Source organism: Clupea harengus, chromosome 14, assembly GCF_900700415.2.
Source record: "Clupea harengus chromosome 14, Ch_v2.0.2, whole genome shotgun sequence".
Lineage (NCBI taxonomy): Eukaryota > Metazoa > Chordata > Actinopteri > Clupeiformes > Clupeidae > Clupea > Clupea harengus.
The window spans coordinates 8,799,123-8,812,122 of NC_045165.1; the positions used below are offsets into that span (position 1 = coordinate 8,799,123).

A 13,000-nucleotide genomic window follows, 5' to 3' on the forward strand; every position below is an offset into this window, starting at 1 on the left:
CAGCATTAATATTTGATCAAGTTTTATGACATCACATACATGTTGTCTACACATAAACACATAAACACACTCACACAATCTCACACACACACACACACACACACACACACACACACACACACACACACACACACACACACACCCCTCTCTCTCTGTAATGTGTGTACCTGTGCAGCCTGTCCCATAGTGTTCAAACCCTGCAGGGCAGGAGCAAGTGTAGGAACCAGGAGTATTTGTGCATTCTCCAACCAGGCAGATGCCAGCATCTTCACACTCATCTACATCTGGGAGGGTCAGAGGGTGGAAAAACAGAGGGCAGTAATAGGTTAGAGCATGGAAAGGGGCATAATAAATAAATAAATAAATAAACAAATAAATGTCCTGATTCAATGTTGAATGCTTTGTACCTTCACATGTAATTCTGTCAGAAGACAGTGTATAGCCTGTGTCACAGGCCATGCAGGAGAATGAGCCGGGAGTGTTTGTGCATAAACCAAGGGGACACCCTCCGGGAGAAAGGCACTCGTCAATATCTGCAACACAGGAAGCACAAGAGAGTCAGAGAAGAACAATGAGTGATAAAAATAAAGCGAGGAAGAGAAAACCTGGTGTCTGGTGTTTTTTCTTTTAATATGTATTTCTGAGGTCCTCTTGTTATATTTGTTTTTCCTGGGAGTTTCCTGATTATTTGGTCTAGACCGCTTATTTGAAACAAGCTAAGCTAAGCTGTGGGAGGTTCATCTACTGTTATTTATGAAAACTTGTTGAAAGAGGCTGATGAAGTGGAGCTAAGAGACAGGTATGACCACCCAGCCACAAGAATAACTCAACGTCACACACGGCCAGCTATTACAGGAGTCTATAGTATCTGTGGAGTAGAAATTCTGTCATGGCACATCACTGCCAGCACAGGCCATTGTACTCTGACGGACACACGCTAATGTTGTGTGCATGGTTGACAGATGAAGGAAGAAGGAGAGACAAGGGAGAGGGATAAAATAGGACCAAAACATTTCATGAATTTTATGAACTTGTGAAACTGTTTATCTCTGCTGTGGGGAGGGAGGGGGTTTGGGGTACATATGCATAATTGTCTGTGTAATGTTAGAAACCTGTAAAACCTAATAAACAGATAATAAATAAAAAATAGGACCAAAACTGAGTACTGTCAGTGTTAAGTGCCAACAACAGAGAACCACATGCAGACCTGCACAGAGCTCTCCGTCTGATGACACGAGGTATCCGGTGGGACAAGCTGTGCAGGAGTAGGAGCCATCCGAGTTCAGGCAGATGCCATTGTTGCAGATGGATGCAGAAAGACACTCATCAATATCTGAAAATGAAATAAGAAGCATGAGAATTTTTTTTTATTTTGGTCAAATTCATCAAATTTCTCTTCACAGTCCTCTAACTGTTCATTCTGTGTGTGCGCTCAAATAAACTCAGGCAGTCGTACACAATCCTGGCTATGTAAATGGGAAACAAACAATCTTTTGCTTAATGAAGCCCAGTAGACTGTTAGAACAAAGATTACCCCAAGCTGCAACCTAGTCAAACTAACTGCTAGCTTTCAGTGTTGGGCAACAGAACTGCAGTTTGACTCACCCTCACATCGCTGCCTGTCCAGGGCTAACTGGTAGCCGGTACGGCACAAGGTGCATGTGTAAGAGCCTTCTGTGTTCGTACACACTCCATCCAAACATACGGCCTGTGCACATTCATCGATGTCTAAAGCAAAGGAGGGACCATAGAGTGTTCCTCAATACAGTGGTAAATCATCCCTAAGGAGGGACCATAGAGTGTTCCTCAATACAGTGGTAAATCATCCCTAAGGAGGGACCATAGAGTGTTCCTCAATACAGTGGTAAATCATCCCTAAGGAGGGACCATAGAGTGTTCCTCAATACAGTGGTAAATCATCCCTAAGGTCATACCGAGGAGGGGTGTGGTACTGATATTAAAAGTCTCATATGTAAAGTTGCGTTGGTTCAACATGAAGTTTTTCACTGGCTAAGAAAGTGAAAATCCCTGGGTATATCTTAAATATTACATTTGAGTTATGTCACTTCTGTGAAATGTTTTCACCCCAGTCCAGTGTAACCGCAAAATAATTTGAATGCATAGTGGAACCAAAAGTACCTTCACATCTCTGTCCATCAGGTGATTTGATGAAACCAGACTGGCAATTTGTGCAGATGTAGGAACCCTCTGTGTTGGTGCATATTCCAGTGGGGCAGGCATTACTGGTGGCACACTCATTGATATCTGTTGAACAAAATGACAGCAGGTATCACAAGACATCAGAAATATAAAAACACTTCACTAAGAAGTAAGGGTCGGGTCAACTGAAGCCAGACACCATTTCTCTATTTTTATTATGATCATCTGAGACAATGGCCTTCATTCACCAATATTTTTTATTTTTTTCTAAATGAATCAGCCTTCATAAATGCCTTCCTTTAGTCTGATTTCCATCGAAATACACGTAGTGCGTCCGTTACAATTGTCCCCATGACAAATTAACTGTTAAATTATCTGACACCATTGAGTGCTCATAGCACTGTCTATCATGTGCTCCCAGGCATTCCTGAACTCTGTTCTTACCTAAAAACAAAATGAAGGTATGAAAAGTTTGGTGAAGGCAAGAATGTTCGTAGAAACGTACATAAGAACGTGTTTCAATCGTGCTTTGTAGATGTGTTGGTGAAACAATTGTGATTTTCTTCTAACGTAATGTGACATTATATAGTATCGTATGAAATGGGGATAGAATATATGTATATATAGAAGTTCAGAGACAGAATGTAATGCTTTTTTACTTTACTCATCTTTAGCATCTTTGAAACAAAGAACAGCAAGAAAAACAGTATGAAATGATAATTCTACATACGCACCCTCACAAGCCTTGCCATTCAAAGTGGCTTGGTAGCCAAGGTTACAACTGCAGCTATAAGAGCCGTCCAGATTGATGCAGTCTCCGTGAACACAGATTCCAGAAAGGGAACACTCATCCACATCTGCACAAAACCGCAGCATTAATACTTGATCAAGTTTTATGACACATCACATACACATATAATCTCCTGAAATTAACATTCAGACTTCTTGAAGCATTTGTGTATGTGTGTGTGTGTGTGTGTGTGTGTGTGTGTGTGTGTGTGTGTGTGTGTGTGTGTGTGTGTGTGTGTGTGCGTGTGTGTGTGTGTGTGTGTGACATACCCTGACAACTGCTTTGGTCTGGATCAGTTTCGTATCCAGAATTACAGGTGCACTTGTAGGAGCCCTGCATGTTTGTGCAGTGACCGTGGGCACACATACCCAACGTCAGACATTCATTCACATCTGAAAGCGACAGAAACCAAGAAAACGAGTATGAGTGTCTATGCTTGTATGTGTGTCTATTAGGGATGAGACCAGAATTATCGTAGGCGGTATATAACTAATATTTAGAAGGTTTATAACATAATACCCGGGGCAACAATTTATCAGTCTCAAAATGCCTTCCTCCTAATAGGGCTTGGCATGAATACTTACAAATGCTTTTCTTCTTTCCTAGTTCCAGTTATAATATTATCGAGTACTTGAATAACAGCACTAATGAAGAGCAGTTGTATATCATGAATAAGCTCTCAGTCTCTCCTTCTGGATCAATTCACAATATCCATAATCCACACTCATGAGCAGACTATGTCGCAGAGCTGGAGACCAGACATAAGAGCCATGATCATGTAATCCCCTACATTCCTGTCCCCCTCTGTCTCCCCATCACTGGCCTGATACAGCAGTCATGGCCAAACCTCTTCCCCTCTGGTCCCTGCCGTTAAGACCAGAGTCGTCCAAAAATAATACAGTGTTTGTTCAAGACTGTTGCCAAGGCAAAATATTTTGACTCTCCCAAACTGAAGAATTACAAACAATATTTTACAGCAGCAGATGATGTGAGAAAGCTCTCAAGAACGCTGTGATGTTAAGACAAAGACAAAGACTCTCTCCCCTGACTTGGTGGGGAGTGAAGTTACAGATCTCATCGCAGAATAGCAGAAAAGCAGAGGTCTGAGCCAACACGAGAACAACACCAGAGCGGGTGAAATATATTTAAAAACTATGAAAATCATGAATAGTAAAAGTGACTGGCTTCCATAGCACTGGTAATGATGTCTGGAGGCTGGAAAACATCACAGTCCTGTCAGCATGCTGGGAGCGTATTCCCCTTTGCCATGCCTATAACACTTCTGCTAACAACACCAAGGCTCCACGACAGCCACTTTAAAAAGAGTTGAAATATTTTATTGTTACAGTCCCAGAAAACACAGGCAACTTCACTGGCCCTCCCTTTTAAATGTTTAATATAGGCCTATTCGTCATTCCTTTAGGTCACAGACCTATCCTGGTGACAGTCCCTGCACCCAGACTCTGAGGGCTGGAGGGCCTCTGCACTTCTTACAGTACAAGTGGGAAGTTCCTCATGAACACGGCCCTCGTTCAGGCAGACTTAATAAGAACTGCCCTGAGCTGTCTGCCTGCATCTGTGAGTACATCAAGCCATACTCTCCTACAATTGGAAAGTGTATAGTCTAAGAAAAGACAGATCCTATAGTGTATAGCTTGCACACTATACCGATGACATCTACACTACCAGTCTGAAGTCATACTAATATAACTTGGTGTGTAGTATAAATGGAAGAATCATCAATTGTACAATACCCATGTTAGGAAAAAAGGACTGACGCAAGAGATATCTGTACCTTCACACTGGCCTCGCCAATTCTTTGTAAAGCCAGTCTTGCATTCGCACGTGTAGGATCCCTCCGTGTTCACACAATTCCCATCTGTGCACTTATTGGGCAAGTCACACTCATTCACATCTATTGGAAAGAGAGAGAGAGAGAGAGAGATAGAGAGGGTTAGTTGTTGCCCAAAACGGATACATGTGTGAAACATTAGACCATTACCCATGCTACCCTGTGGCACACCAACCTTGGCAGAACTTCCTGTTCTGAGTAATGACCTGGCTGAATCCAGTCTGGCAGTGGCAGATGTAGGAGCCATAGGTGTTGACGCAGTGGGCCTTCTCTCCACAGGGATTCTCTTCACACTCATTGATATCTGAACAGAAGAACTGGGTTCAACGTACACTCAAGAAAAAGGCACCTTAGGTAACAGTAATATTGTAACTTGGAGTTGTTGAAACCGCACTAAGACCCAGCAAGCACTTTTATCCAAAAAAATAACATTAAAGATATTGTATACCTCGTTAATTATAATAATAATAATAACGATATCATTAGTGTGAGTGTTGAGTGAGAGTTGAGCAGCATATTGAGTCAGGTGGGTCCTACTCTTCTTTAAGATGCATAGTACAAAACAGCATGACCACGAAACAGATGCTACATGAAGATGTTAATTCATCGATCATGATTCCTAGATTTCTTGCTCCTTTTAGTAGGTTAAAACATAAAGACATAATGCAATCCCGGGTGAAACTGGATTCTGGAAGTCAGGGTACAAAGTTTATGAAAACAAATAATAGGAAATAATACAGAGATAAAACAGTTGGCAAAATTTAGGTTTCTAGGAACTACAATAAAATCTGCATTCTTCACACAGAGATCTAAAGTGTTTCTGGCAACTTTCAAATTCCAAATACACTGTCAAAAAAAGCCCTGAAGCCCTGACTTAAGAAGAGACAGGATTGGGGAAATGAGGTAGGGGCCCTTACCAATGCAGTGAGTCTGTAGGGCGTTATGCTGATAGCCAGGGTCACAGTGGCATGTGTACCCAGTCTGCACCGACACACACTGGCCAGGCCCACAGATAGTGGGAGTCAAGAAGCATACGTCAATGTCTGGATAGGGGCAGAAAGAGCATCGATCAATGTCTGGATAGGGGCAGAAAGAGCATCGATCAATGTCTGGATAGGGGCAGAAAGAGCATCGATCAATGTCTGGATAGGGGCAGAAAGAGCATCGATCAATGTCTGGATAGGGGCAGAAAGAGCATCGATCAATGTCTGGATAGGGGCAGAAAGAGCATCGATCAATGTCTGGATAGGGGCAGAAAGAGCATCAGTCAATGTCTGGATAGGGGCAGAAAGAGCATCGATCAATGTCTGGATAGGGGCAGAAAGAGCATTGATCAATGTCTGGATAGGGGCAGAAAGAGCATCGATCAATGTCTGGATAGGGGCAGAAAGAGCATCGATCAATGTCTGGATAGGGGCAGAAAGAGCATTGATCAATGTCTGGATAGGGGCAGAAAGAGCATCGATCAATGTCTGGATAGGGGCAGAAAGAGCATTGATCAATGTCTGGATAGGGGCAGAAAGAGCATCGATCAATGTCTGGATAGGGGCAGAAAGAGCATCAGTCAATGTCTGGATAGGGGCAGAAAGAGCATCGATCAATGTCTGGATAGGGGCAGAAAGAGCATCGATCAATGTCTGGATAGGGGCAGAAAGAGCATCGATCAATGTCTGGATAGGGGCAGAAAGAGCATCGATCAATGTCTGGATAGGGGCAGAAAGAGCATCAGTCAATGTCTGGATAGGGGCAGAAAGAGCATCGATCAATGTCTGGATAGGGGCAGAAAGAGCATCGATCAATGTCTGGATAGGGGCAGAAAGAGCATCGATCAATGTCTGGATAGCTGCAGAAAGAGCATTGATCAATGTCTGGATAGGGGCAGAAAGAGCAGGCACAACAATGAAGAGTGAAGCCAGAGCATTAAAAAAAAAAAAACGCTTTCTAACAGAGTATTTTCCCCACAAGTAATTATCTAATAACCAGCCAATCCAGTTACAGAACAGCAAGCAGTGCAGTCAATTACTTACCGATGTCTCTAAGGTTGTGTTGTAACTGAAGGAGAATATTGTTCATGATTCTTTGTCTGTTTTTTTACACTCCTTTTTCCCCAAACATACTCTATGCAGCCAAGTAGTTTAATCAAATAGAATGTGATTTAGAACACGTAAAGCCGTTTGGAGGGATCAGAACAGCCGAATCTCTTTCAGCCAAATCCACAGCAGACTTTTTGTGACCCTCATGTGAATGTAAATGTATTGCTGTGTTTCTGTGTTCAGGGGAAAGTAATTTCCTTTAGTGTCCATGACTCACCTGTCACCGGGATAAACTCATTTACGGAGGCAGTGGTCTCGTCCCTGAAATTCAACTCTGGCTTCGGGTGACTAGTAATGGGAGGACTAGAAATTTCCACCAAATCTGTGGGAGGACAATTGAAACCACACCATTGGCAAGTGTAATAATAATAATAATACATTTCATATACCTATAAAAGCGCTTTTCAGGACATACAAGGTCACTTTACATAAACAACAAACAATAAAAATATGAATACAAAAATACACAAGTTGATACATGGAATACACATGTACCAACTTGATGTATATCAGTTAATACAGAAACTTCAGTCTTTGGACCAAGCTCAACACAGTCCATTCAAAGCAATGCCGAGATCCTAAATGAGTTTTGTAGTTTGAGAGCTGATGTAATGTCATGTACTGTAATGTGGAATGACAACGAGCTGAGGATCAAGTTAATACTGTATATCCAACTATCACACTAGGAGATTTGCATGTTGTGCAGGCTATCTGAAATGCATTGCTAGGTCAAACTGATAAAACTGCGTAGATATCTGGCAATAAAGATGCAATGAAGATGCTTAGCCTAATTTGTGATTTGCCATTTGCTTGCCTTCATCCTCATTGCACTTCACCAACATGTCATATGGCCATCAATGCTACTGACAATCAGAAGTGCACATCTCGGTGCTCGTGTGCCCTGTATTTCAATACAGGCCTGTTGTTATGTTGTCCTCACTAACCTTATCCATTTCATAGAGTCTTAATGTATTGGAAAAAATAGCCCGCTACAGGGGATGTGCTAATCAAAGACACACATGTTCACCCAGGTTATGTACAAAAATGAGCCATAAAATCCTCGTAATGAAATGCACACTGAACTAATCAGTAGGGAGAGGTTCCGTGACTGGGGCACATTGAGCATGTCACCAATAACGTTTTTGGTTTAATCACACTGAGATGTATTAAAATGACTGTCTGTGATAATGGATAACTATCTACTATTGAGACACACAGAGAATAATGTTTTTAAAATAAATTATATTTAATCACATAGTCCAAACGTTTCATTCAATTTAAAGTCCTACACTTTGTTCCAAAGTATAATGTAATAATTGATGAAGGACTCAACTCAACTTGTTGTTGTGATTATGTACTGGTTGATTCTCTTGGCAGAGAATCAGTGTTAAATTCAGATACTGACACAAAGATGTCACTGCCAACTAAAAGCAGCCACAGAAAGAGTCGTAAATCCTTGTTATTAACATGACAGAGGGTCTGAGAGACAGCACAACACATAACTTTCTCTATGCTTTCTTTGGCAAGACGTAGTGCTTTAGGTTGACCCAAATTTATGACAGCAATTATAAAATATAGAGTCCCCTGTGCCCAAAATGTATTTTCACTGTGTTAAATCATTGCATGGTCATGTCCTCTTGTGCTGAAGTGCAAATATCATGGCAAAGTAAACAGCAGTATAAATGTTCACTAAACAGGCTGAACATTACCTGGTTGGAGGAGTGGTGAGTCCGTAAAAGGGGCCTGTGTAGACACAGTAACACTCTTACTCTTACTCTTACAAAAGTTCTGAATTCTTCATATATCAAACATCATCTCAAGCTCAAAATATCTTTTTGCTTCTTTAGTTGATGCTAAGTTAAGTTGACTCTTTCAGAGATGAGAAACTTTGCCAACTCACCACTTCCACAGCATCACTATCTGTGAGGAGATAATAAATAAATAAAAAAATAACCACAAAAAGAGTTAAAGTGTCTCTCAGACACTAATACCAAAATCCTAGCCTATATGGTAACAAGGCATTCTTGAAGTTTCAGCTCATCTTAAAGTCTTTGTTTCTAATAAAACGAAGCTTATGGTCCACTCAACACTTAAGCTTCACCAAGGGACACAAAATTATGAAAAGTGTCCTGTCCAAAATAGAAAACAAATTCAATGACATCAATAAACAAGCACAACCAGTTAGAAGGTTTGAAGAAATAGACTCTTTTTTGAGGCTGAAAGACTAAAACTGTATATTCTTAACGCCAAATTGATTTTCATAGTTTTATTAAGGAATTGAGCTTTCTCTGTAGCCACTTTACAAACAAAATCTTATGTCATCCGACAATATTTAACTACATTGACTTTCTTTCATACACTATGTAAAGCCTTGTTGTTCAGTTCACTCACCATGTGGAGTGTGTTGTGAAGGGACTTTGCCTGTCTGCTGAGGGTCCAAAGAAGGGTGATGAGGTATCTGTGGGGTCCTAGAGGGTAGTGGCTGTGTGGGCACTTGTGGAAATGTAGGCACCTGTGGGGCCTGGGGTTCATGTGAGGGAACCTGTGGGTTAGCAGGTGCCTGTGGATAGGAAGGTATATGAGGCTTGTGACTAGGGATGTGGGGAAGGTGTGCCTGATGGGGTGGCGATGGCTCAGGAGAGGCAGAGGGGTTTTCCTCAGCCCTCATCTCCTCTTCTTCCATCTTCCTGAGAGATATCTGGATGTCAGAGCGTGAGTATGTGTAGCCGTGGCCAGCCGGGCATATCTCCCTGAAGTGGTCTTTAACAAACACAAGTGTGAAAGACAAGAAGATAGGAAAGAGAATGATAGTGAAGCGGAGACAGAAAGAAAACAGGGCACTGTGTCAGGGCACTGTCATCACTACCACAGCTGGTCTCCTGCTAATTGTGCAACTGTCAGAGACAGAAGTAGATGATCACACAATGCATTTCACACTAAAGCGCCATTTGTCATCTTGACATTAAACAAAACCCTGTTGTGTCCCGGAAGACACTCCTGCATTTAGCTGTAGTCTTTCATCTTAAATTCTTTTTACATGGTAAACATAGTGTGACTGTTAATAGTTGTCTAATAAGATTAAACTCAGCAGGCTCCCACTATTATTCATTTACAACATATGAATGTCCTTTCTTTAGTCACTTTCCATGGCAACTACAGGGCCCTATTTTGACGGCAGAAACGGCAGCATATGTGCACTGTGGCAAAACATTGGATATGCCTAAGTGGGCAGAGCCAGGCCGAAGTTAATTGGTGAAAGGTTTGGTTAATGCCGACCAATTGCATTGTTGAGCGATCCCTTTAAACTGAACACTTTAGAGGAGATTACAATGTGAGAAGATGGAAATATCATAGTGTTTGCCAGGAGTGTTTTGACAAGGAATAAACTGTAGCTCTTCTTCTGCTGTTCAAAACGATTACATTTGTTAAGCTACACATAATTGTAGCTTGTCAGACCTGTTTTAAAATGGCTTAACCACATCCCTTCAAACGGACTGTTAATCTGGGTATGTGATTTTGTGTCTATAAAAAAGAAAGTGTTTTGCTCACTTAGATTCCATAACAAGCTTTATTTTATTTTATTTTATTTAGGCCTACAATGTAAAATGTCCAAACATGCATATATGCATATATGTGATACATATTCAATGTAATAATCTACATTTCTATAAACACATTCTATTGGAACACATGTGCAACTTCGGAGGTAGGTACTGAAATGGAAAATGTATAGCTTACATCTTTGACATTTTAAATGTTTAAGCACTTGAAGAATATGTTGCCACGACTATATCCAAAATCCACCCCTCAGTGGAAAGTTTAATTGATCAATGGAGTTTAAGACAATCCGCCTGAGCGGAAAAGGCCGTTTCCGCCAGCCGCTTTCATCGTCAAAATAGTGACATCATGTTTACAACAAAAAACATGACATACCATAAAATAATCAATGTGACACTGTGACAGTGTGGTATAGGTTAGGTATAACAGGGGTAATGTATAGATGGTATACAAGTCAGTGTAGACGGATTGGCTCTGGAATACCTGTGTCTGGAAGTGGGCATCTCAGACAGCTGGAGCCCCAGGCCTTTCCCACACGACTACAGCAACAGATCTGCTTGGTGATGTGCTGGGGCAGGGCCAGGGCACAGGTACCTCCTGAGGTAGAGCGGTAGCACAGGTCCTTCTCTACAGACACAGCTTTATCCGCTAGGTTGAGACAGAGGGACAGAGAGAGAGAGAGAGAGAGAGAGAGAGAGAGACAAAATAGTGAGATCCCTGACTACAAACTCAACAAGGGTATACAAGACACATATTCTGAATTATTAAATCCAAACCAAGGAACATTTAAATGAGAGAACAGATTCAATAGCCAAGGCAATGGGAACTTGATCCAAACTCAATTTTGTATTGTGTTTTAGTCACAGACGCCAATATGTCCAGGACAGTAATGTATACAGGGAGACTCACAGACACAATGACTTCGGGACGTGTCCAGCATGTATCCTGGCTTGCAAGTGCATCTGTAGCTTCCTTTGGTATTGAGGCACTCTGCATGCTTACACATTCCAGGCATCAGACACTCATTTATGTCTGGAAGAAAACACACTGTGTTAGACTTTCCTCATCAAAATATATATAGGGTCTTGAACTCTTACACACAGCCACAATATGAAAAAGAAAAAACAAGGAAAAAGGAAGCATTGACAGAAATAATGAAATCAGTTCACAAACCACCTCTAGGCCTGACTAGACACAAAACAAAAGAGCCCAGTTTGAGAATGCAAACGGCAGAACAATCTTGAGTGAAATGTGGCAAAGTTTGGAAAACCCAAATTGGAAACCCTAGTGTGGTTTAGAAGAGACTGAACAGGCTTGGCTGTAGCTACATTATTCTGCCCACATCACGAAAGCACACCCTCTACAAAATGTCCTCAGCCTGTGTTTGTCCTATTTACACCACCAGCCTAGAGTTTAAATGAACACCGCATCAGCCTGAGTGGATTTGGCAAAGATCATTTAGTTAATCAATGATGTACCAGTAGGATGAGATAGATCAAGAGAGAGACAGAAAGAGTACATGTAAAACAAACACAAACTGAGTGTCACTAATGCTCACTTTATGGACCCCGTGGAAGAATACTACAGTCAGTGATGAAGACCAGTTCAGTGTAAATGAATGCTAATTTATCTAATAATTTCATACGAATTCTATTTATAAATATTTGTATAACTACATTACTGATATGTTGGTATTCCCTCAGTTGCAGGCAGTGTTCACAGTTACATCTATCTAAATAAGATACAAGCGTAGAAGAGCAAGCAGTAAATGTGTGGTTTGCATTAGCTGAAGCATTCACACCCGTAGAGTCTCATTTCCCCAACACTTAGCCACCAAGGCCACAGACTCTTAGCTTACGTAAAAAGGCTGACGTATGCCTGTTCGTCCGTCCCCCCCCTCTAAATATGGTTCATGGCAAAATGCAAAAAACAGCACTGAGTGGTTCTGTGTTAAAGAATCTGCTTCAGGGTCCTTGAGGTCTCTCATCCAAACAATGAGTAAATCATTGTCATGAGTAAATCATTAGGTTCTTTCCACTGGCCTTGCCATGATTCCTGGAACATGACAGGCAGCCATCACACATTCTTAATCATAACAATGAATCAGAACAGTGTGGTTTGTTTTGGTGTAGTGCTTTCGAATAGAGACTGTGAGCTGGCCCAGTGTGTCACAATGCGGTCACTATTTACAGAAGGTGCTATTTTACAGCTGCTCTCAAATGGTTTTGTAAGTTTTACTATGTACAGTATTTTTTATGGGGATTTATTGTGAATTGAAATTAAGCATTCAGAAGCAGATTTTTCAACAGGTGGAGCGACAAAAGTAAATATTGAACACTTTTTCATGCAAGATTTGTGATTTTTTAACTGTCAGAGTTATGTAATTTAATGCATAACTGCCTGGTATAACCAGACCCAAATTCACTTTGTGAATAGGGACTGGCCAATAAATTGTGAAAAACATCTTTGAATTGGAAATTGCCCAGATTCCTCCCAGAAACAAACATTGTGGCTTGGACCGAGCCACAAACAATTCCAACAGCTAAA

The 13,000-nt window shown here is 41.2% G+C and overlaps 1 protein-coding gene across 2 annotated transcripts in view; it reads right to left on the bottom strand.

Annotated features, from left to right (window-relative positions):
* LOC105893129 (latent-transforming growth factor beta-binding protein 2) overlaps window positions 1-13,000 on the bottom strand; it is an 87,473-nt gene that overhangs the window by 17,978 nt on the left and 56,495 nt on the right. The window contains exons 10-25 of one of the 2 annotated variants that reach the window (XM_031579884.1): window positions 11,363-11,485; window positions 10,937-11,101; window positions 9,287-9,655; window positions 8,796-8,815; window positions 8,605-8,638; window positions 7,113-7,217; window positions 5,720-5,845; window positions 4,978-5,106; window positions 4,746-4,865; window positions 3,220-3,342; window positions 2,895-3,017; window positions 2,140-2,265; window positions 1,606-1,728; window positions 1,208-1,333; window positions 408-533; window positions 168-284 (exon numbers count right to left, since the gene is read on the bottom strand). In XM_031579884.1, coding sequence (XP_031435744.1) covers window positions 168-284; window positions 408-533; window positions 1,208-1,333; window positions 1,606-1,728; window positions 2,140-2,265; window positions 2,895-3,017; window positions 3,220-3,342; window positions 4,746-4,865; window positions 4,978-5,106; window positions 5,720-5,845; window positions 7,113-7,217; window positions 8,605-8,638; window positions 8,796-8,815; window positions 9,287-9,655; window positions 10,937-11,101; window positions 11,363-11,485 — 2,055 coding nt within the window. The remainder of the gene's footprint in view (window positions 1-167; window positions 285-407; window positions 534-1,207; window positions 1,334-1,605; window positions 1,729-2,139; window positions 2,266-2,894; window positions 3,018-3,219; window positions 3,343-4,745; window positions 4,866-4,977; window positions 5,107-5,719; window positions 5,846-7,112; window positions 7,218-8,604; window positions 8,639-8,795; window positions 8,816-9,286; window positions 9,656-10,936; window positions 11,102-11,362; window positions 11,486-13,000) is intronic. The other variant, XM_031579885.1, reaches the window with a different exon arrangement.